Below are 24,437 nucleotides of genomic sequence, written 5' to 3' on the forward strand. Positions count from 1 at the left end.
CGAGAGGATTTCCTGGTAGTGTGCAAATCCTCACTACATCAACATAGAGACTTGTGATTTGGCTTGCCCAGCTTCTATAATATTTGCCTTGGCCCTGGATTTTAGTGAAGAAATCACACTTGATTGCCAGATCATACTGTATTGCTACTGAAGGCTTGTTTCTAAAAAATTATACCAACTCTCCCTACAGTTTCCCGAATGCAGACTTATTAGGTTTGTAAGCACTGATTTTAAGTAGGCTTCAGGAAACATCATCTTGGGCATCCACACAAATTCCATCAAGGAATGGTCAAGAACCTTAATGAACTTACTACTTTTGTTGCCCTAGATTTCAAATGCCATGATGCACTCTAACCTACCTGAGAACCTACCTGACAACTGTCTGTCACCTATCAGAAGACCCTCATCTTATAATTGTTGGTTGTATTCAAGCTCCCTAAATCGTTTTTGTCAAAGAATATCTTTCTTGTTAAATCAAGTCTAGAACACTGTTCTTTTCTATTTGTAGTTGGTGTAATTTTTTTTTCTTGTACTGTCAAGTACTTCAATATGTCTGTCCTATCCAGAATTACCTCTCAGCAATAAGCACTCCAACTATGCTTAATGTATGCAGTTTAATTATAATTACTGGAAAATTATATACCCACATTCTGTCCCCTGAAAGTGGCATAATTCTATTACTAAGAAGTGTTTGATTAGCATCTTTTGGCAAGACCTTATGTCTTTTATTCATTTTGCAACAAAAACTGTTATCATTATTTGTTGAATCATTACCATGGCTTTGCAAGATAGATAACCTAAGTAAAAGATATTTCAGACGTTTCCTTTGTGCTTGCATTAGAAGGGCCTTTGGAAGACTTGAGGAAGGCCTGCCTGTAAGAGTTAATAGTGCCCAGTCAACTTTAAATTTTTCTCTTGTCAGGACTAGTTTTGTGTACAGAACTGTGCCTAATGAGTTTGTCCCTGTTTACCTGTGTCTGTCTTGATGTGTACATGCAGGTATTTGCAAGCACATCCACATGTATGTGCACAGACCTATGGTAACTAATCAATATCTGTACATGGTTTTGTGAAGATGGGCACAAATAGATATAGGCTGCATCTCTGGCAATGTATACAAACCTTGTTTTGATACCTTACGTTGGCCATTTTACCTGATTTATTCAAAGCTTGATTTATTTGCAACAATCTTGTTCCAGCTGATTTTTTGAGAGAGTGAGTTAGAACCTATCCAAAGGAAGTGATTCTCCTTCCATGGTCCTGGGTGATAAAACAGTCTTCATAGCACTGGTTAATACCTTTGTTGCAATGCTGCAATCCAGTCTCTCAGCTCTTTCAAACTGTAGTAAATCAATTTCTTAAGGATTACATGCAACAGAGTGGGACATTTTAGCACCTCCTTTTCTACTTCAGAGTCTCTCTTATATTCATATTCTCCTTTCTCTATATTTTTTCCCAATCTATATCCTCAGCAACATGTTATGCCCTCAGATCTTAGGAAAAATAAGGCATGATGCCTACAGGAATGTTGTGAAAAGACATCTCGATTTTGGAATATGTTCTGGGTGAGGGTAGAAAAGGCTTACCCTCTGCCTGATGGTTATGCTCACAAATATCTATTTGCTTTCTCCCATTGCAGTACAGTTTGGAATTCGCATTCTGAGTAGCAATTTTGTCCTGTTGAATGATGAGATGAGGAATGTAAAGAGAAAGAGTGTGTGTGTGAGGGATAATAATGAGGAATAAACAGGAGACTTAAACTGGGTTTATATAAGACAGCATTTTAGCGATGCAGCTCTCTGCTTTTGATATCAGGCAGCTCATTTTATTCTTTAGGAACCACAAATCCAGCATTCCTGAGTGGCAGCAGGAATTCATAATCAAACCTGAGTAAAGACTCAGATCTCTTCTGTAAATTTGCCCCTGGATATAACCCAGCTCAGAACTATTTCTAAACCAGAAGCAGATGGCTTACAAGAACTGCCAGTCCCTGACCTTATGCTATTGCACTACAGCACACCTCATTCCTTTTCGACCCTAAGAGCCACTCCATAGTATCAACTGAGTTCCAAGGAAACAGTTTGAGCTGTATTTGCATAAAATAACATGAAGTGCCTGCCAGCAAAATGGAAAAAAAAAGCAGTTTGAGCTAACCTTCCTGATAGGCCCTTTGGATGCCTGGTATCCTCTGCAGGCTAGTGGAAGATAAAGGATGATGATGGAAAATTTTGAGGAAATGGTTCTCAGCTGGATGTTTTTCATGTTCCTGAGGTGTGTGAAGGGTTAGCTGAATCAGCAGGACTGCGAGGGTTTGGTTGTTACAGTAACTGCCTCTGGGTCCTTATGCTACACTGTATTACATAAAAAGGTTTCCAGGAGCTAATACAAAACCTGTTTCTTTTTTTCATTTCTAGTACCTGCTGGTGGAGCTGAGGGTCAGTAACTATGAGATGGCTTTATTTTCCATTATTCGTACTCCAGATTAGATGATGAGACAGAACTGTTTTGCATGTTTGCTGTGGGCAATGGCTTACCTAGCCAGGATGGCAAGCTGTCTGCTGGAAACTAGGATCTTTTGATGTTGAAAGCAGTAGTCTTCTGGAGAGCTACCCAGAAGTCTCATCCTTCTGCTGTCTCGGAGCAGAATGGGCAGGATAAAAGCAACCATCTTCCATGTAGCAGACAAGCCTGCAGGGATACTGCTTATCCATGTTCCCTCCATCCTGCTGCCTAGAGGAATTGCTATGGTGGGGGTGCTAGTATCCCAAATCTTTTTTATCTGCAGAGAGGAAAATTGGCTGTTATGTGTGTGGAGCAATAAGGCAGAACTCAGTCCTCTCTGATCCTTGGGAAAGGCTAAGGCAGTGACACAGCACCTAATGCAAGTATCCCATGTGATACTATCCATGTGACACTAGCAGCTTTCATTCTTTTAGTCCAAGATCTGAGAGAGGCTGGAAATGTGATGGAAGCCAGCTCTCCCCTCCAATGGGAAGGCTGAAATCAGCTCTGGGCATACTGATGCCTCTGGATCACTTCTGCTGTAAAGGTGCTGTACAAACAGGTACTGTAGCTTTGATCAAGTATATGGCATTGTAAAGGACCAGCCTGTAAAGCACCCCCTACCCTCCTCTCTCTAGGAGCAAGACAGAGAGAGTGGATGGGGAGTGATGTGGGCCTGGAAGGATGGTCACTGATTCTGTTTGTGGAAGCAGGATCATGACGATAACCGGATTGGCTGGTGACTTAGTATGAAACTGGAGCAATGCATTGCCCAGCTGTCCTTCCAGCTAGCAGCTGAAGCCCTGGAAGTATATATTATCAGCACGGTCAGCAGGGATACCTACAGCACCTTCAGCGTGGCTGAAAATAGTATAGAAGGAAAATTGGTGTAGGTGCAGGAGAAAGAGATAACTCACTTTCTGACAGATACCTGTGTAATTCAACCCTATCACATTTATGTAGCAAGCACTGGTTAAAAGTCTCCTGTGTCTCATGGGAGATGCCTTCTGCCTGTTTGGAGCCTTGTCCCTGTTTCCAGGTGGGCAGGAAGGACAAATTACTCAGCTCTGAGTCTGGCTGTCTCTTCTCAGGCTCATCCTAAACGCAGGTTTTCTTTGTGACTCTTCCTACACTTTTTCCTACAGGTCAGAGCCATAGGCCAAGATGGAATGATACTGAAGAAATAAGCAATTACCTTACCCACAGAGACTGAGAACACGCAGTCCAAACATAGTCCCATCACCAACAGTACTGGCATAGCTATGTTCACTCTGGATATAGCTGTCTGGTATAGTAGTGAGGTTTCTCTGGAGGTGAGCTGTTGTCTTCTGTCATCGTTTAAAGTCAGGATTCCTTTTGCTGTATCTCATAGGCTCCATTTTTTTTAGAGGAAGATATCAAGAGTCTCTTGCTTAGAAGGGACCTAGTGCAGTTTTCTTCTCTGTGTGCCCTGAAAAAGTTCCAGGGAAGTCTGGCACAGTGTGGTTTGTATGATTTGTATTTTCATAGCCTCTGCAGTTAAAAAAAATTATTTTAGACAAATCTATTTTTTTTTCCTCTTGATGTGTCTTTACCACTCCATAGTGAGATCTGTGTTTTCCTGTGGAATTGACCATGGGCAAACTCAGACCCAAATAATAGATTTTTTTTATGGATTTCTTCAGTCCAGCTGAGTGATTTAGTTTCATCCATATGCTGAGGAACCTGCTGCAGTTTTATCAGACAAGAATTGCCTATGGGCATAGTAGGTTGAGTAGGTGTGTGTGTTGGAATGAGGCAGAGGTGGCTGAAGTCAAACCATTGTGGGCAGTGGTAAAACTGGTCTTGATTGTAGCTTTCATGGTCTGAGCTTAACTCAGACAACCCTGAAGACAATCATTAGGTGTAATCAACTCTCCTCTGGTTTTGCCTCTACCCCTCTCCCACTATTGATTTTTCTTTTCTCCTAACCATAGTAATTTGCTGTGACCGTTGAACTGATTTTGTAAATATCTACAGGTGTTTTTCCCTGCTGCTTCAGTTCTGGTTGCCTGATTTCACTGAATCTTGTCCAGCACTAGTAGAGTGTGACGGGATGTGCAAGAGTTTTGAGAGTGGAGGTTTCAACTAAATACCTCCTGTGCTACTTTTGTAGGTGGTGGAGAATTTCAGGCCCATTGTGAATGGTCAAAAGCCATGTTTTGGTTTCCTATGTTTTGTTTGCTTTGTTTTTTAAATTTCTGACGCAATACAGAACATGGGACTGAAAATCCTATCAAATGGCAAGATAAACAAGCCAGTGGATTGTATATTTAATGATGAAGAGCTCCCTATTTTCTTTTGGGGACTTTTTGGAGAACTTTGGCTGTTCCCATCTATAAAAATCTTTCTACTGTATTAACTGCTGTAATCTGCCTAATGGCTATCTCTGACAAAGAGGGTGGTCTACCATGACCTTTTCTTTCCCCCTCCATGTTCTCTCAGTGACACGCTACCTAACACTGGATATTATTTATGTTCAGTTCCAGGAGTACCCATAGGCTTTCCTTCTCCTCAGAGAATCCACAGATAAAGCAAGCCAGTCACAAGTCTGTCAGTCTGTCCCTGAAATTGGATCTGGCTCCTCATTGAGTGAGTCCAGCTTGAATTGCTAAGGGTGACATTGGGGCTGTTTCTCTGGACCCGCCGCCCCAATCTATGAGAGGTTAATATTTCTGGAGGAAACATCTGCCTAACTTCGAGCATGGAGGCTATATTCTTGGCCCCAGTTCTGAGTTACTGTGCAGCTCCAAATCTCTTCGCTTTCTGTGCCTCAGTTTCCTAGAGGTTTATGTTATTAATTTGTCTTCTATTGGACATTGGAAATCTCATGACCTTGAAAAAGCACCTTTGGTATTCATAGACAGAAACACTACAGATAATCTAAGTATTAGTGTTTATCCTCAGAGAATATTTTTTATGGGCATCCTCTTCCCTCTGCACTAGGATCTAGTTTCTTTTCATGGGCCTAGGAGAGAAGCAAGTTCAATGGTGCCACCCCTGATCCCAAAACAGAATGGGAAGCCAACATGTTCTCTGTCTCAGACAGTGATGGCTTTGGGATATCCCCCAGAGTAGGGCTGAATTGCCTTCGAAACTTTCTTTGTGGACCCGACCTTACCATGTTCTGTGATTTGAGGGGAGTTATTTATACTGAAAGCCACATCTTCAGCTATTTGAAAAGTGCATTTGCGTGAGGTCTTTCATACTCAGCTCAGATTTTCCTCTTTTTTTCCTATAAATCATTCCCCAGCCCACCGTAAATCTGGAGCTGATTTTAAAAAATATTCAATTATTTTTTTTTTTACCCCTACATGTTCAGAGAGACCTGGACAGGCTGGAGATTTGGGCGGAGAGGAACCTCATGAGGTTCAACAAGGGCAAGCTCAGGGTCCTGCACCTAGGGAGAAATAACCCGAGCCATCAGTACCAGCTGGGGGCTGACCTTCTGGAGAGCAGCTCTGCAGAGAAGAGCTTGGGAGTGCTGGTGGATGATGAGTTGACCATGAGCCAGCAATGTGCCCTTGTGGCCAGGAAGGCCCATAGTATCCTTGGGTGCATTGTGAAGAGTGTTGCCAGAGGGTTGAGGTAGGCGATCCTGCCCCTCTACACAGCCCAGGTGAGGCCTCATCTTGAGTACTTTATCTGGGCTCCCCAGTACAAGAAAGACAGGGAGCTACTGGAAAGGGTCCAGCATAGGGCTACAAAGATGATCAGAGGGCTGGAGCATCTGCCTTATGAGGAACAGCTAGGAGAGCTGGGCCTGTTTGACCTGGAGAAGAGAAGACTGAGGGGGGATCTTATCAATGTGTATAAGTACCTGAAGGGAGGGTGTCAAGGGGATGGGGACAAACTCTTTTCAGTTGTCCCGTGCATCAGGACAAGAGGCAATGGGCAGAAATTGAAGCACAGGAAGTTCTGCCTGCATGTGAGGGGGGATTTCTTCAATGTGAGAGTGATGGAACCCTGGAATAGGTTGCCCAGAAAGGTTGTGGAGTCTCCTTCTCTGGAGATCTTCAAGGCCTGCCTGGATGCAACCCTGTCTAACCTGCTCTAGGTGACCCTACTGAGCAGGGAGGTTGGACTAGATGATCTCCAGAGGTCCCTTCCAACCTTACTGATTCTATGATTCGTTTCCCACGGACTAGGAACAAAGCCCATAAGAGCCAGCAATGTATTACTCCCCTTTCCGTATATCAAAACACTGCTTAGATGCATAATAGGGCTAAATGGGATGTGCAGCTTGCTTCTAATCCAGCATCTGCTATGTTCTCTATTAAAGAATTCCCTATTAAAGAAACAGTACATTAAAACGTCACCCACTTTCTGCTTTGTCCCATAGTGATGTCTATTGTTAACTCATTTGCCTTGTGACTTCATTCTGTCTTTCTCTATATCTGGAGGAGATCCAGGTTATGCTGGCCAAGTCTAAGTAGTTCTAGGTGGAGTCATGTATGAACATTGACTACACTTTCTGCTTGTGTGCTGAGGAGATTAAGACTTTTTATTGCGATGTTACAGTCATCAAATTGGGTGAGAAAAGCAGAGAAGAGAGACAAGGGAAAGTCACCTGGAAATTGCTCTGCTCCTCAGGCCATAGCACAAACTAATCCACTATCCTGCTTTGCTTTTGGACTGAGGTCAGGAGCTTCTATAGTCCAGTTCTCTTCTGCCCTACTGGACGGATTATTGGTCTCTCCAACCATGTGGGAGATCTGATTCTTAGTACTCCATTTCTACAACCCAGTACTCCAGAACATGGTGAGCCTTTAACCCCAATTCTCTATGTTGGCTGATCATGTTGAGCTATTCATGCAAAGAGCAGATGGAGACCACTTTTGAGCTTGGGCACCAGCATGCATTCTTCTTCATTACTAATTTGTATAGAAGTCTCAGTTTCTCTGCACTGGCTCCTGCTAAGATGGATAGTTTGATGGAGACTTTTATGGATTTTTTCTTTCTCTCAATGCCAGGTAAAAAGTCAACTTCACTGTCACCATAGATGCCCTCAATAGCAAAGGCCTGCGCAGCAATAAGAAAGTGACTGTGCCAGACAAAGGTCACCATGATACATAGATTAAGCATCTGCTTGTCTGAGTGAGTCTGTTATTCTAAGGAGCAGTAAGGGAGATGAGAAACCACTATCAATATAGAGCTATCACCCCTACCAGCAGTTTGAACTAATATATGATCCAAATTTTGTAGTTCCTCAAACTTCATGGAGAAGGCAGTCATAATAGACTGTTTCTTATCTGTGTCTGGGTGGCTGGTACAGGGTGTTCCTTACAGTCTCTTCTCCAGAGCATTCCTTGGTCTCAACAAGAAGAATCCCCCAAAACATGGAAATGACACTCTTTTCTCCCCTTTCTTTCACAGAATTTTCCCATATGTTTGTCCTTTCCTCATTATCAAATGTATTTTTATTATCCAGCTGGGAGTTGCACTCCTTTTGCCCTACTTTTACTTAATTTCTTATACCTTCTTCCATTCTTCCTCCTCAACGAGTTTCAGCAGGCCAGGCATTTGTGGACATTTACATCTTTCTCAAGTTGTCATTTGGCTGAAATGAGTGATATTTCATATAAGCTTCTTAGTTGATCTCTATAGGCATCTAAATTTAATCAGCTCTCCTCTGAACTCTTGGGACTGTCCATCCCTCTTGTTTCTGAGGATTTTTGTAATTGGACTGAACCCGTATGTAGTGTGTGGCTATCTCATAAATAGACACAATGTGCTGGCCACTCAGGGAACACCAATACTGAAGTGCCCAGGCATTCCCAATGCAAAACTCATTCTAGTTCCTTTGAGGTGGATAGAGAGGGAATGCTGCCCCTAATCTGTGATGCAATGCCTTTGTTCAAGCCCAGGGCCAAAGCCTTGAAGATGTCAGCAGTTTTTTGTCTCTATAATGCTTCAAATATGTTTCCCTGTATGTCTTCCACAAGCCAGAAGACATACTGGTGGAAAAGTCTCACAGCATTCTGCTCTGCCTAGAAAGTAGGTATGACCTGAAGAGTCAGGGAGAGGCCTCAGTAGCTACTGAACGTTGGGCTTGGAGACTAAAAATCTTCTGTGGGCAGGTGCTGTTGCTAGTAGACTCTTAGTACATGAGAAGGCATGTTTTTCCATGAAGGACATATAGTTTATATAGACCTACCAGGATGTCTACATACTTGAATGCTGCTAGTCAGTATGTTACCTGTTCACACACACCTTTGTCCTTCCTTCTTTCCCTGAAAGCTGAAATACTCATCTCCCTTAAATGTTGGTGCTCAGGGGAACTAGTATGGACCAATGTGCCTCACTGTTTTTGGCTAGGTGGGATATGTCTCTTGTGTATTGATTTATTATTTTCTCTGTGATCCATTGGCAGGAAATTCCATCTGGAACATGGTCTCTCTGCAGCTCCCTGAGAATGTGGTTCAAGGTGCAGCAAGAGCCCAAGCATGTGTGCTGGGTAAGAAATCTGTCAGGTACCTGATGTGGTACAGGGTGTGGAAAGGGGTATGTTAGAGTATGTTAGCAGAGTGCGCATGTCTCGGAGCCTGCATGGGTATGTGAGAGGGTTGAGATGCTGATGAAGAGGCTTGGGACTTTGTAGAAGTAGATCTGAGTGCACTGGAATTTGAGGGGTTTGTGCAGGCAGCTTTAGGGAAAGGTGTGAGCAGAAAGTATATCAGGTGAGAAGAACATGTATATATATTATGTCTGTGTTTTATATGTTTATTATTTGAAAAGTGAATTCTATTTACTTTCCAAAAAGTAGGTTTGGTGTTCCAGGATTAGGTTAACTCAGTTGAAGGTAGTGACCTACCCATTTTTCCAGGTGGTTTTATGATAGTTATCCAACTTAGCCTTCTTTTTCAGCTATGTTGCTTCAATTAAAATTGGAGAAAATACATTTTGTTTTGAGTAAAACCCAATGTTTTTGACCAAAATCTATTTTTTTAAATCAAAGGAGTAAAAATAATTTGCTGAAGTTTGGGATGAACAGTACTTTCCTCCCAAACCAACTCTTTCTTTTGAGCCACCAAATCAAGATGTGACTGATGACTGCAATTTGCTCATGTGAGAGAATGCCAAAGGGGATGAATGACATGCATAGAAGTTGATGAAGCCAGCTGGAGGCTGGCTGGCAGAAGACACTAAACAGGCAGAACTCATGTGGTTGAGTAAATGTTGTGAGGATTTTGCTGGAAAGCAGGCAGAATTACAGGATAAGCAGGCAGAATTACAGGATAAGTAGTGACATTACAGAAGTAAGCCCTGCTTACTTACCCTGAATGTGCTCTAGTGCTGGGAGCTTGCCTGTGTCCTTGCCAAAGGACTTGGGCATTCTTGGGTGCTTGGGATGCTAGCCCCTGACATGGCATCTTTCTGGAAGGATCTACAGTTAGTAAAGGGTGTCTCCCTCTCCCTCTATCTCTTCCTCTTCCCTTTCTCAGGACTCGGTAGTTATCCTCCAAGCTCTTGCTAGATATGAGGCAGTGACATTCATCAAAACTGGAGTCAGTTCACTATCTCTGTGACAGTGAAATCATATGAATACTTCCAGCAATCCTACCATGTGGATGCTGCCAACAGGCTGTTGCTAGAGAAGCACTGCCTGCCTGGAGAGTTTGTTATAGACACATATGATGCAGGCTGCATATATATGCAGGTGAGTGCCAGGTTAGCTTGGAGGTGACACTGCCTGGCTCAGAGAGGCAAGTGTAGAGCTTTACAATTTTGCTGCCAGACTGGGGAAAGATAACCAGTGTTGGTGGATTCAGGAGAAATGGGGGCCAATAGCAAGTAAAGATACCTGCATTGCCTTTTGTGGCAGTGTTTGTTGATATTCCCATAAGCATCTTCTTCCAGATGGTTCTGAGGTATAATGTGCCTGCTGCAAAGAGTACTGAGGCATCCATCTTGAGTATGAAAGCAGGAAAGGATGGATGTGAGAAACAAACTATTCCTTGCTTCCTTCGTGTCACCATCAGCGTTAGGTGAGAGCTGGGAGGCAGGAAGCTGATGAGAGGGTCAAAGCATGTAGGGAAGGGGGTTGAAAATGAGGTGTCAGGATGGCAGGAGAAGCAGTGGATAGGGTGGAGAATCCTCACATGTACCATTAATGCAATTCTTTCTCTCCCATCCTTACTTATGTGGGGAGGAGTGGTACCTCCAACATGGCCATCATCAAAGTGAAGATGCTGTTTGGGTTCTGTCCAAGACAAGGCACTGAATACTGTGTAAGTTCCTACCTCTTTGACCCTGCCGTGGAAGTCAGACCCATATCACTGTGAGGAAGGGGAACTCAAGCCAGACAGTCTAGACAGTAGTGCCTGTATCGGTTTTCCCCTGAGGGCAGTGCCCATTGCACTGCTTCCTATCCTCAAAGAATTCTTCCCCTTCCCCTGGCTTGTTAGATTGCTTTAGCTCACTACTATGAATCTGAGATACCCAGGGAGTGCACTATTGCAGTACTGTGGTCAGGTTTGGACTTTGGGTAAGCAATGCACGCTCTCTCTTGCAGTCCCACTGAACAGATCCACCATTGGGCTAGGCTCTTAACTCCCATTCCCTTTTGTCAGCTCAAGTGGCAGCCCCTTTTGTGAAGAAAGTGGAGGTTGGGGATGAAGATCACACAATGTACTTGGAACAGTTTCATCCTGAGAACAGATGATTTGCACATCAGATCACTTTCTGCGTATTTCATGTATGTACAAGACATGATTTGGAGTCAGAGAAGGCAATTCAAATGAAAATTCAGACTAGATACTGTGACTTGAGTCAAAACTTTCACCTTTGCATCTCAGAAACCTGCTTGCTCTGTATTCTCTCAGCTTACTCTGGCTGCCTAGCTCATTGCCATCTAAAGACTGGCAGTTGCAGGCTGTATGATCTTTCCTCTTGCTCTTCTTCTGTCATTGAAGACTAGCAAGGTTCAGTTGCTCGATCCATTTATGCTAATCTGCAGCCATTCTTATATGGCCTGAAAGTCCTTTCTGCACTTGCACCTGCTACTACAGTTTCTTAAACGTTGAGAATTTAACCCTTATAACCATCTTTTCACATCCAGGAGTTGATCTTAATACTTTGTTTTCCCAGAAAGTCACCACTCCCATTGCATGGTCATACACTGGTTCTGTTCCTCGCTTTTAAAGCACACTTTGGAGACAATGCCCCACTGGAGTTGTACTGTGAGCTGCTCCTTGTTGTCACTCAGACCTTCACAATTTTTTTAATTCTGCCTATTCTCCGTTTCTCCTGCAATGATAGGCCCAGCATGCCTGGGGCTATCGCTTGTGGCGCATGGCTGGTGATGTCCAGATGCAGTCTGTTGCAACTACTCTGCCACATCCTGAGAGTTTCTGGGGGTGAGATGAGACTGAGGAAAGATCCAACTTGTAGGCCTATGTCTTACATTGAAGTTGAAAGCAACTGAAGGAGAACATCGATGTGGGCAGTACAGAGTTCTATAGAGTAAAGAAATCTCTGACTGTTCCTTCCTTTCCAGAATCCTGGCTGAGGAGACTACCTTAATTTTAGAGGTGTCCTGTAAACATAGACTGCCTCTCCTCTACCTTAGTCTGAACTGTGTTCTTCAGCATGCTGGGGTACAATGTTGTGAAGGCTTGCCTTCTTTTACTGACAGAGTGGATGCCTGACAGAGGCAGACTTGCTTGAACAGCACATAACCCCTCCCTTCCTTCCCATCACAGCAAGGCTAGTGTCCCTGGCACTAACAGATCAGCAGTAACTCGATCATGTGTTTTTCCTATCACAACAGAGCTTACAAGCTACTTCACCTATCTTTTCAACTTTACCTATCTTTTCAAAACATTTTGCAATCTTGCCTTTCAAATGGTCAATTACTGTGTTTAGTTGTAGATTATTATTTCCCAGGGAGGCTACAGCTGGGGCATAATACAACAGGTTGCTTCTGACCTGGAGAGATCTTGGGCCTTCAGAATATAAAAGCTGATCTAGCCTGTTTCTGCTTGATTTATGACAGAGTCCTCAGCTAGAAAAGTCCAAGCACATATACAGAACAAGAGTGTTTTCTCAAGTCTTTGAAATATCTTCACAGAGGACCAGGAAGCACCCTATTCCTACTGCCTTAATCCGCACAGTTATGTTAATCTCTTCTGCAAGGCATCACTGACAGAACAAGAGCAAAAAGCTATGTGACAATTCTTTGAACAAAGCAAATGCTAGAACCGCAGGAATGGTGAAGAGTACACCAGCCAGCTCTCTGCAGAAGCTGTAGAAACAGATACTAGAGTAATGCTTCCTAAGAAATGCCCATAAATAAATGCTTCTAAAAGCTGGAATTTGAATCATGCTGCTTTCTTAACAGTCACATCTGTCCACACTTGCAGAACAAACTGAAGCCAAAACTCAGGTGCTCTAGGGATTATAACAGTAGGGCATGCTAAGACTGTCTCAACAAGTGACAGATCCGCAAAACTGCAGAACCAAGGACTGAAACTGGTGCCAGAAGGCACAAGTAAATGAATCTTAAGGTCCCTTCAGAGCCTGGTTCTGTATCTCTTCCTCCTCTCCATCTGAACAAGCAGACTCAGACAACTTCACCATAATCCAAGATGTTCCAGTCAAGAACCTGAAGCCAGCAGTGGTCAGAGTCTACGATTACTACCAGCCAACTGAGTTATGGTTCTATATATGTCAGACAGTAGGCAGCCTAGGCCTCCAGCCTGATGTGAAGAGCTCCTGTGTTGTGGGAGATGGGGCATTTGGGCTGAAATAGAAGGAGGAGAAACTCAGCAGTCTGCGTAACTGAATAATAATGTGAATCTTGCTCCTGGAATGTGATTTCCCTTCTACATTTGGTGTGCTGTTTCACTTAAACAATTGACAACTCTTGTTAGGGGTGACCCCGAGCATCCTCTGATGCAGAGCCTCCATCAGAGTGAAAGCAGGGGACAGAAATATATGAACTCATTTTTTCCTCTTTCAGGAGATGAAATGAGAAGAAACAACTTGTCACAAAAAAATCCTATTTATTCCATTGTATGGACTTCTTAGGTCAAAGGGAAAGAGAATTGTCATATCCGGACTGCTCTTACATGTCTCTGGATCAGAGGACTAATATTGTCTTGCCTGATAGCTAAGAGGAAGAGAAAGGATTGAAGAGACCCTCTTTGATCCCTGTATAGAAAAGAGAGAGCTTGTGAGCTGTGAGTGAGAACTTGGGGAGTTCTTGGGGAGCCAGCTGGTCAGGGTGAGCCCTTTAGATGTTACCTGTTTGAGAGTTATGAGCATTATGAAGAGAAGAATCAGGAGCATGTACCCAGTGAGGGGAAAAAAGAAAAGAATTTTAGTTTATATACAATCTCCTTGCCAAGGCTGACTTGGGGAATGCCCTTGAGAATTATGCTGAGGGGGTGGAAAGTAATAAGTGCAGGGGTAGAATTCAGAAAGGGGTATATTGGTCAAGTGGCATTCTGCACTGTGTCTTAACATTCAATATCTATTTTACAATGATGCTTGGCGATGTGCCTTTTATTTTTAAATTTCTAGGCTTTTGTTCAGTAATCATACGCATGTCCCTATTGCTTGCTGTGTGGTTACTGCCCAGTCTATATGCTCAGTCTTACATTAGATGGAAATGGCATGGTAACAAGAATTTTAGGAAATATCTTGACTTTGGCCTCCTGCCCATGTCTGGCAGTATCCAAGGTATTCCACAAATGTCAGTCCTACCAAGCTGCTGCAATGTGTCAGATTAGTTTACTAGAATTGTTTTCCTGTACAATGACATTTGATTTGTGATGCCACCAAGAAGGAGCTGCTTGGGTAAACAGTCTAAGATGCCACTTAATTGAAAAAGTAGATGGCTTTCACAAAACAAAGGATCTCACATAACATATGAAAAATATATTACAAGTTGTGTCTGCAAGGCAGGCAAGACAGAGTTGGATACCATTGTAGAGAGACACTGAAGGTTCATAAAGGGTTAAACAAGGTAGATTTAAAGGACTTGCACTCCAAGCTGTGCGGGGAGCCTTGGGAGCTGTGTGGAGGAGTTGCAGATGGGAGGCTGCTGGACTCACAAGTTGGATGGATGGGTCACACATCCAGGTGGTACTTGACTCATATCCTTACATCTACTAGAGCTCTTTCCTTATCTCAGCTGTGATAACCTCGAGTAGCAACTGTCTGGGAAGCAGTTCAGACATTGTTGACAAAATGGAATATGCGTGCCTGGTCCTGATGGGAATTCGGTCAGTGTGTAATTTCACATGCTGGGCCTGCTGTCATGTACTCTGCCAGTCAGTGACTCCTCGACAGATCTTCTGTAGGAGAGCTTCCAGGTAGTGGAAGCTCTCCACCACAATTATTTTAACAGAACTTGCTTTATGTAGGACCTAAAACTTTCTCACTAGGTTCTGGTTTGGGTTTTGATTCTTTGTTAGCACTAGTGATGATTCATAAGCCAGAATTTTCAGACTGGACATCTTTAGTGGTTTCTAAATCTTGTGGTTTTGGTTGCTAGAGCTTACCAGCTTACATCCCGTTCTCAGCTTCCATGAGTGTCAGTCATTTGACACCTAGATTTGAATTTACAAGTCAGAATGTTGTAATTCAAAGAAGTCACCATGCTTGGAGTGCTGGTGAGACTTCTCATATTAATAAGATGAGAGGGAGAGATGAGGCAAGAACCAAAACTTTGGTACTGAACTAAGAAAGTTCTGGAGGTAAACTGTTTTTCTGGTGTGTGTGGGTCTCTGGATTCTTTGGCTAGAACTGAGCTGTGTAGTGTGTTCTTTTGTGAAAAATATGCTCCTTAGCAAAGCTGCAGCCTTCAGCATTCACACCTGTTCTTTTGGAGAGAGATTCATGGTTTGTCCATGGTTTGGGAGCCTTCTTGTGAAGGTTTCCACACTCGCTTGCAATCTTTATACAAGTTTATTAATTTGGGCCTAGTTTCATAATTCTTCAAAGTTCAATTCCAGTTAAAGAATTCTAAACCTGCAAGCTAAAGGCTTATATTAACATGCTGGGCAAAGTTTTCAGAACATGGGATTAATCCTGATAAAGGCTTCTGGATTTGTCTCCAAAATTCAGCTGTTTGAATGGTCTCAGCATAGGTGCCAAGCACTGACAGGACAATTTGCTCTATACTGCCTTTAAACTCTCTGACTGAGTCTGTTCCTATTTCTTTTGCTGTGTTTGTCCAGGTGTGCTCTCAAATTCTTGCTTGGTTTTGGGGCAGTGGATGGATTCTGCTGTCAAAACAACAGAAAGTGGGGGCAGCGCTCTACCTCAGGATTATGGAGACATACTTTGAAGGCATTCCATTATGTTAGGTATACTGGGTAGGCTGCAGAAGCATAATGGCCCCTGCAGGTATTACAAACCCTGAATGGATTCTAACATAGCCTTTCAAGCAGAAGGAGGCCCTAGGCCTGCTAGAAGCAGTTGGTGACTGTCTAGAGGAGAATGAAGACTGTTACTGTTTCTTTGATGACTTTTTCTGCCCTCCAAGCTCTTTAACAGGGTGCATTCTTTAAAGAAAATGATGGCTTCTTCCTTTCTTCATAGTCTCCCGTCAAAGCACTCAGCAGACATCCGTTTTTCCCCAGTACTCCTCTCACAGGAAACATTAATGTTATTGCCTCTTTATTTTCTTCAAAGAGATTAACACATAAGAGTGGTCCGCTGTGATGCTGTTGCTCCTGCCCCTGATTCTTAATTACAGCATATATCTTCCTTGATCATAGTACTAAGTGTCCTCATTTTCAGTTCTATTTTTGCTTCAAGTCCTCTGTGGAGAACAGGAATCTATCTGTTCCTGCTTTGTCAGCATGTAGTATTTCCTTTGCTCCAGCTTGACAGCGTCTTTTCATGAGGGACAGATCCCTTCCTTCTCATGGCTTTCTTGGGTGAGGACACAAAAGCATTCTTTTAGTCCATTTACAGAAAGAAACTGCAGAGCTAGAAACTGTGCTCAGCCTCGATCAACTTTGTCTAGTTCAGAGACACTGTTCAGATCTGTGACACCTGTGCAGCTGTCAGCCACTGCCTTCAGCAGGGATCCTTCAAACCTATCCTGCTGTGACCAAGAGCCAGATTTGCCTATGTCAAGCAAGGAATAGAGAACGCACCTGGGCAAACAGGGTAGGAGAAGCATGATGGGGCAGGGTCAGAGAGCTCTGTCCAGTGCCAGCCTAGGTAGGTGCAACTCCTGTCACTCACAAGCAGTGACAAGCAGCAGCTGGTCCTTTCTGGCTATGGTTTATTGATTTCAGGTCTGGCTGGTGCTTTTTGTAGGAAAGTCCCATATTTTAGGCAAAGGGGCAGTTTAAAGGAGTTCCTGCAGTTCTCACTAACATGATCCTCTTTCATGAAGAGACAGGAACAGGGAGAATGTGTTCATCAAAAGAAAGTAGCCAGTCTTTCTCACCTAATAGCATAGCACTGATTTAAACTAACTCAACAAACCAACTTTTCTGAAATCAGTTCAGAAAAAATACCCAGAAGCCAGAATGAGCAGTGAAGTATACACCCAAGACTAAGGCAGTGCTAGCACTAACTACACCCATGTATAGTGTATACACTATAATGTATAGTCTTTGTGATGTTCTCTTGCTCTAGAGTGGTCCAATGTTAGAAACAAAATGGAGATCAGTCTTTCCAAATCCAGCTGGAAAAGAGTATGGAGAGCTTTGGGAATGGTGATCCTAAGGATACCTGGAAATTCCTAAGCATCTTGGAACATGGTTTTACTGGACAAAGAAATCCTAACCACTTGCTTGAGAAATACCAGGTTAGGAACTTTATATGGAAAGCTTAAGCCACATCAACCCTATTACATTAAACAGTGCTGGGAAATATTTCCAGGCACAGAACCTTAGCTCTCTGTATTATTAGGACAGTCCCTGGTACATCTGAGCCTGGGCTATCTAACACTCTCACACAAATCTCTGACACAAATCTCTGACATGATTCAGGAGTTAATGCAATTTGTGGACCATACAGAACAGACAGTTTACATATGGCCATACTGTTTTGGAGGCCACGATGGTTTAGCAGCATGACTGACTATCCTTCTGTATAGGTTGTCCTCAGTGCTAGGGAACAGTATTTAGTATTTAATTTATGATATATAAATAGATTCTCATGTTCAAAAAAACCTAGATCATTCAGACTCAAAAATGAACAATGAAGAACCGGAACCAGCTCCTGAAATTGTTGAAGAAATGAGAGACCTCTCCTTGCAGATGTTGCCATTGCTAATGGATGTGGCAGGGAGCTGGTGGAGAGCTCTCTTGGCCAGTAAGTGTTTCATTTTTCTTCGAATGGGTGCAGAGAAGGAAACGTTAGAGTACAATCATCATAAACTAATTAGCGGGTGCTGGCTGGTGGCAGTGTTGATACTGTACTATCCTGTGCATGAGCAAGGAACTGCTTCATGTTCTCAAGTCTAACAGGATCTCTAAATCCCCAGGGAGATCCATAAATCCATAATCTGACCTCATGAAGCTGTTGAGCCCTCTGTCCTGAACAACAGCACTACCATCTGTGTACTGTTGGCTGCACAGCAGCAATCCATTTTCAGCTGAAACAAAGGGACATGAAAGACAGGTGATCAGGACCTGGCCTGGGTCACTGAGCAGCAAAGTTCTCTCTGTTTTTTTTCCATGAAAATGGAGAAAGGTCTCCATAGGGGCCTTGTAGAAGGGGATGTTCTGAACTACCAGTACTACCAGTAGGTGAATGACAGCCTAGACAGGCTTCTATTGGCTACGGGATTTTGGCACAGTGTGCCAATCTCTACTGCTGTGAGTATAATTTCAGGAGAGAGAAAGAGGTGGGGAGAAGCTGGCTCCTCCCTCATCTTATCTCTCCATTTAGGCTGTCCTAGAAAGAAATTATCCCCCCAAAAACAGCCACAGTGATCTAAGAGGAAGAGGACCATTGGAAGTTGGGCAGCAAGAGTCCCCAAGGATGTGGATAGTCATCCACCTGAGCTTTCTGCTCCACCTTGCAGCTGCTTTTCATCAACTGTGAGTGATGCTGAACTTCTGTTTTAGTCTCCTTCATAAAGGCATCAGTTTAGGTAGATAACCACATTCCATGTAGTCAGCTATCCTGCTTCCTGCTCTATCAGATCAGCCCAAAGGGCAGCTGAGTTTCTTACCATGTCTTCCATGCCTTAAATCAACTCTTGTGAGTTTAAATATAAGCTTTTCTGAGAGGAGGAAGGTGGGCGGAGGCTTCCATGTCAACTCTTAGACCCAGGTATATTTGTTTCTCCAATTGCTATGCAGATCATATCACTCGTATCTAGACGGCAGTGCTATGAGGCCAACTCTACCCAAAGACTTTAGATGCCAAGGAATTTTTGGGAGGAGTTCTGGAGATGACTAAAGTAAAGAGATTGAATAGAACATAAGGCTTTAAATCAAGCAGAAACTATTTCTTGAGTAGGCAGTAAAGCAATCTTCTCAGTGGGATCGCTTGCTTTTGAATATTTACTGCAATCTTGGCATAGTACTGAGGAATTCTCCAGTGGTGGGCTGCCAGTCACTGTGCAGCTGGGAAGCACTTTAGCATCTCTGAGCCCTCACATTAGTGTCACTGCTTGTGTCTTCTTCTCCCCCTGCCCCAGACATTACCTGGTGGTGATTCCTGCAGATCTCCGCTACCCATCCACCCAAGTTGCCTGCCTCCATATCACCTGTTATAAAGCAAAGCTTCAAGTGAATCTGGTCCTGGAGCGCTCTACAGGACGTGATTTGTTAGTGCAAGAAACCATCCAGAATGAGAAGAAGACCTTCATGTGCACTAAGTTCTGGGTGAGCCATCCTAGACAAATGCCATTGTTGATTCTCTTTACAAGAACTATAAATATGCCATAGTTTTCTCCCAACCAAGCTCCACTTTGCCATAGAGTGAGTCTGCTAGGAGAAGAGTGGGTAGTACCTATGAAGAGGTAGCCCAGCACAGCATCCCTTGGTCAACACTGATGTCCTCCTCTGAATCTAACTTTTGATTTCATTTGTTAAACTCTACCATCCTTCTAGATACACAAGAAGAACCTATCTTTTTCTTCTCCCTCTGCTCCAGACTAGGTGAAGTAGCTTTGGCTCTTCTGTGAAGGATTTACACAACTCCATAGCTAGAAAATGGGGAAATGGTGACTTGCATATCTCTTTGGAGAGAAACAGCAACAAGAGCAGTTGGATGGGAAGGAATGTGCTTGTTATTTATAAACAGCGTCTTAGAACTGATTCACTGTTGTTGAGAATTTAATTAAGATCTAAGATAAGACAGGCTTGCCCAAGCAATAAACTTTCTATTACACAACATTTTCTGTGCTGAGGCTGCTGGACTCAGGAAAACCCTGTGGTTTGTTCTGGCCTTGTAATCTGGCTTTCTTACTCATAAATGCTGGGTAAGTCCTGAAGGCCTAGCATTTGAGGCTGTATTATAGACTGATTTCTCTCCTACCACTTTGTACTACTACCTCCCACCTTTCTGGCACCTGCCAATCTTCCTCACCATGTCTGGAGGACCAAAGGTTTCAGTTACCTCCTTGTCCCCAGAAGCAAAATTCCTGAGCCAGTGGGAAGAGGGAGGGAGTCCATGACCTGCAGGGTCTGCTGCTATACTGTAATTTATACTGTTGACTGAGTGGGAGCTGGATGTGATATGGATCTGGATATTGGAAGGGATATCCTGGGGAATGAGAGGAGGGATTGGGGACTGGTTATCTCTTCCTCTTCCAGCTTACCCTGAATTCTAGCTGAGGGCCCTCAGAATGTTATTTGGGGGCCACATGCTCTCTGTCTGTATAGGTTGCACCTCCAGTTGATGGCACAGAGGAAATTGCCACTGTAATTCTGACCATCACAGGCCAAGAGGTCAGTATGGAAGAGAAGACAAAGGTCCTGATACGCAAGGCAAACAGTGGCACTTTCATCCAGACGGACAAGCCCATCTATCAGCCAGGGCAGACAGGTGAGAGCAGTCGATGGGAGCAAGCATGGCCTAGACTCTTGAGGGCTAATAACACTTCGTGGAAAGACTGCTGTCTCTCTACTGGAGAGACTTGAGATTCATGAACAGTCCTAGCAGAAGGTTTTGAAAAGGTGTCTCTTGTGCAGTGATGTTTTCAATGTTTGTGACGTCCAGCTTGTGGTGACTATGAAGTTGCAGGAGGATGCATTGTCCATGACATCTTACATGTGTGAATGTCTGTGTCAGGTGTTACCACAAGTACATGTGTGGAATGGAGATAGAACCAAGGAGAAAGGCATAGTAGAAGTGTGCAAGGAAGAAGTGAGATCTGATATGGTCAGTTCAAAATATTCCCTGATTTTCTTGCCTTCAGTGAAATTTCGTATCGTGACTCTGGATGAGGATTTCTTTGGACTCAATGACTCGGTAAGCCAGACCTGTGGGGCTGTAGAAGAGGCTACCCTATTCCATGCTTAGATCCTACTCCCTTTCTCTCCTGTTCCTCTGTCACAATCCTAACTTTTCCCTACCCCCAACACCTGGGCCAGGCCTGTTGAGTGTCCAGAGGAAAGTCGCAGCTAGAGTAAGAGATGATAGCTCAGAAAGATGACAAAGTTATCTCAAGTATGTTATGTGTGTTGCTGACATGTTTTTCTAATATTTTTGCTTTTTTTTCTCCCCAGTTTTCCCTGTTTCTTCAGGTGAGTGATGCTGAAATCTAGTGTTATATTAATGCTGATTGCCACCATTTCATTATGCTATTCATATTCTAATCTGGGTAGATTTTAGATCTGTAATTGGACTGGTAGAGCTTCAAGTTTTCTTAAACTAATATACTCCCTACAGCTTCTGTGTCTTTTGTAAGACTTACATGAGGTTATGTTCTCAGTTGCTTCAATATAAATGTGAGTTATTCCAGACTTGCAAGAGTATAGATATGAGATCAATTTAGACCATTATGATAAGAGGTTAGAATTGTAAAGGATCATTTCTTGAGATCTGAATTTAAAATGTAGAAAGAAAACAAAATGCTAGGAGAAGAATCTAGTATTACATTATCTTCAGCATTTCTTGACTAGACTATACTGACCTTATAGCACTTGATAGTCTGCTGCACTGAAATACTAAAACAGGGTTTCTGTGCAGTCTGATGCTGGAGAACAACTATTTCTTCCTCTCTTTTGTGGGTGTAGGACCCTAACAACAACCGGATAGGACAGTGGCTGGATGTGACCCCCCAAGACGGCATTGCAGATATGTCTTTCCAGCTAACTGACGAACCTCTGCTGGGGACATATGTCATCAACGTATCCAAAAAGGAAGCATATGGCAGCTTCTCCGTTCAGGAGTATGGTATGAGTTGGGGAGAGTGTATCTGAGCTGCAAAGAAATCACACTTTGATGCAGGAAAATGGATAGTTATCCCAAGATAACCATCCCAGGAGCAGATGGGAAAAATAATGACATCTGTTACAGAAAAGAGTCTGAACTGAGGCTCAGAAGAAAGACTGCTTTTGGACTTTGGGTCAGTTTGTGGGAGGAGTGCTGTGCAAGGTCCTAGACTTTTGATACAGCTGACTTTTGCAGATCTCTGTGTCAGACAAGACAAGGTCATAAGAATTGGCTTTTCAAGAAAATCAGAAGTGTGGTACCATCCCACTTCTCTTTCATCTAATTAATTGCACTGGGAGGCTAATTTCTTCTCAGAAAGAAGTGGAGGGTCATGGACATGTTTGAGTTTTAGTTTGGGAAGGGCAATCAACCAAGGACTGCACACAAATCTCTGAGAGAACCAAGGGCCACATTCCCTTTCCACTTCTTATCACCACCTTCCCCCTCCATTTCCCATCTCTTGTTCTACTACAGTCTGTCTTCATGTTGATTCTTTGGACAGGCTGTCCATGGACATTTTTTTCTTACAATTCTCTATCTTTTCCTTTCAGGGCTACCAAAATTTGAAGTGATCTTTGAAGGGCCAGTTAAGATTTATGCACTAGATAAAACCTTCCCACTCCGGGTTTGTGGCAGGTGAGAATTCTGCTTGGAAAGATGGGCCCTGTGTTAATTTTTGCCCTAATGATGAGCATAAGCTGGTCATGTAAAACTGTGGATCTCCGGGGAAATTTACTACAGTTCAATTACAGGAGGCCAGAATCTTCCAAGGCAGGTGTTTCAGCACCCTGATGTAACATGAATGTTCTTGAGAACATCCTTCTGTTACTATAATGCCCCTACTCTAAAAATATCCCAGAAGTCACTACAGACAAGATATAGGAACAGCTTACCCTTTGATAAGCGGCCATTTGTAGGGCAGAACGTGGCATATGTTTGGTGTTCATTTTACTGCAGAACAAATTCATGGAAAATGAAGGGAAGCCTTTCTAGATTATTTTCTAGGGGAAGTTACAGAGAAGTAAAAAGTAATCACCCTAGTTATTGTCAAAGGACAGCACTAGGCTTAACAACCTTAACATTAAATGCATGTTCTTAATGAATCACCTATGCTTCTGCTTATAGCGTGATGCCTCCAGCGTATTCTGGGAGTATCACAATTGATGCTGACTGAAAGTGTAGCACTCTATGCTAAGTCAGCACCTATAACATTACTCTTTCTCAGAACAGATTAGTTTTGCACTAATTTTCTTACAAAGCCCTTGGATACCATACCACAGACCTAAACAGACTGATAGACAATGGGAAAGGGCACTGGTGGAGCTCTGGAAAGTTGTGGCATATCATCCAGTTATGATGTTTAATTTGAAGTTCTCACATCATTTCAATGTCCAAGCCTGTCCCTGTTTAGGGACAGTGCTTCAGGGCTCTTGTGCTTGCTTTACAGCTGCTATCTTATTCTAGATTGTGAATATCCATGAATAAATTGTTTCTGGGGATGTGCAAACCAAGTCCCTGTGTTCTCTCACTGTGTAAATGTCTCTTCCTCTTCTCTCCCAAACAGATACACTTATGGCAAAGGCATCCAGGGGATGGTTCATGTGATCCTTTGTCAGAAGATAGCCTCATTCTTGTATAATACTTCAAAATCTGATCTCTGTCAGGAATTCAACAACCAGGTATGCTGCTTTGCAGGGGCTGAGTCCCATTCAGTGACATTTATGCTCAGTCCCAGGGTGAGGCAAGACAATGCTGGAGGTTTCAGCTGAAAAAATAGTGATGTCGTCCTATGGTTTTGGCTGCTTGGCCATGGAGTCTACTGATGCTACCTCTTAGTAACTGTCTGGTGACTATGACTTGGTCACTATATCACATGCCTGTTCTACATTGCTGACTGCTGTCTGTACCATCTGTTGTTTTCCTATTGAGTTGCAGCTTTTTTAATTCAATCTATAATAATATCTGGGAGCCCAGGACCAGAGTAAAAAATGTACTTCTTCAAAGAAATCTCTACCCTGAGGGCAGCATCCTGATGGTGCTGATTCCTTTGTTGCACACAAAAGCCGATGACCCTTCCCCACCTTGCAAAGCTATGTGATGCTCCAGAAGTCCTTGTTCTGCCCAAAGACAGAAATGTCGTAGATTCTGTACAGTCTGCTTAGAGTTTTACTTCTTGCTGTTTGCTCTGCGGAGAAGGGTCATGTCCTGTATCCCCGAACAGCAGCTAACCCCCAAAATAGCAACACCACAAGACTGTTAGGGTGTGAGAGTTGCATCTTTCTGTAGTCCTTCACGCCTCATCCTTCCCCCTTCTCTTGTTCCATTTCATGTTTCACTCCACAATAGGCTCTTTTGTGGTTGTCAGTTGTTTGACAGCTTACCTGAATCTTTTGAGGGAAGCTGGACCTTGATGTCATTAGTCTAGTGTTTATTTTCTCAGCAGAGTCCCTTGCCTCAAGGAATACCTGCTTTTTTTTTAAAAAAAAAGGGAATGGCTTTGACTTACATATCTGCCAGTGTAATAAAGTGCACCCTAGAAAGAATTAAGGAAT

General features: G+C 43.2%; 1 protein-coding gene across 1 annotated transcript in view; it reads left to right on the forward strand.

Moving 5' to 3' along the window:
• The first annotated feature begins 10,688 nt into the window (after positions 1 to 10,688).
• Positions 10,689 to 24,437, forward strand: part of A2ML1 (alpha-2-macroglobulin like 1) — a 33,482-nt gene continuing 19,733 nt past the window's right edge. The window contains exons 1-9 of the mRNA XM_062570848.1: positions 10,689 to 10,751; positions 11,782 to 11,879; positions 19,142 to 19,328; positions 20,331 to 20,493; positions 20,867 to 20,919; positions 21,177 to 21,194; positions 21,687 to 21,846; positions 22,437 to 22,521; positions 23,450 to 23,564. Of these exons, the coding sequence (XP_062426832.1) occupies positions 10,689 to 10,751; positions 11,782 to 11,879; positions 19,142 to 19,328; positions 20,331 to 20,493; positions 20,867 to 20,919; positions 21,177 to 21,194; positions 21,687 to 21,846; positions 22,437 to 22,521; positions 23,450 to 23,564 (942 nt within the window). The remainder of the gene's footprint in view (positions 10,752 to 11,781; positions 11,880 to 19,141; positions 19,329 to 20,330; positions 20,494 to 20,866; positions 20,920 to 21,176; positions 21,195 to 21,686; positions 21,847 to 22,436; positions 22,522 to 23,449; positions 23,565 to 24,437) is intronic.

The sequence above is a fragment of the Rhea pennata genome, chromosome 1 (assembly GCF_028389875.1).
Source record: "Rhea pennata isolate bPtePen1 chromosome 1, bPtePen1.pri, whole genome shotgun sequence".
NCBI lineage: Eukaryota > Metazoa > Chordata > Aves > Rheiformes > Rheidae > Rhea > Rhea pennata.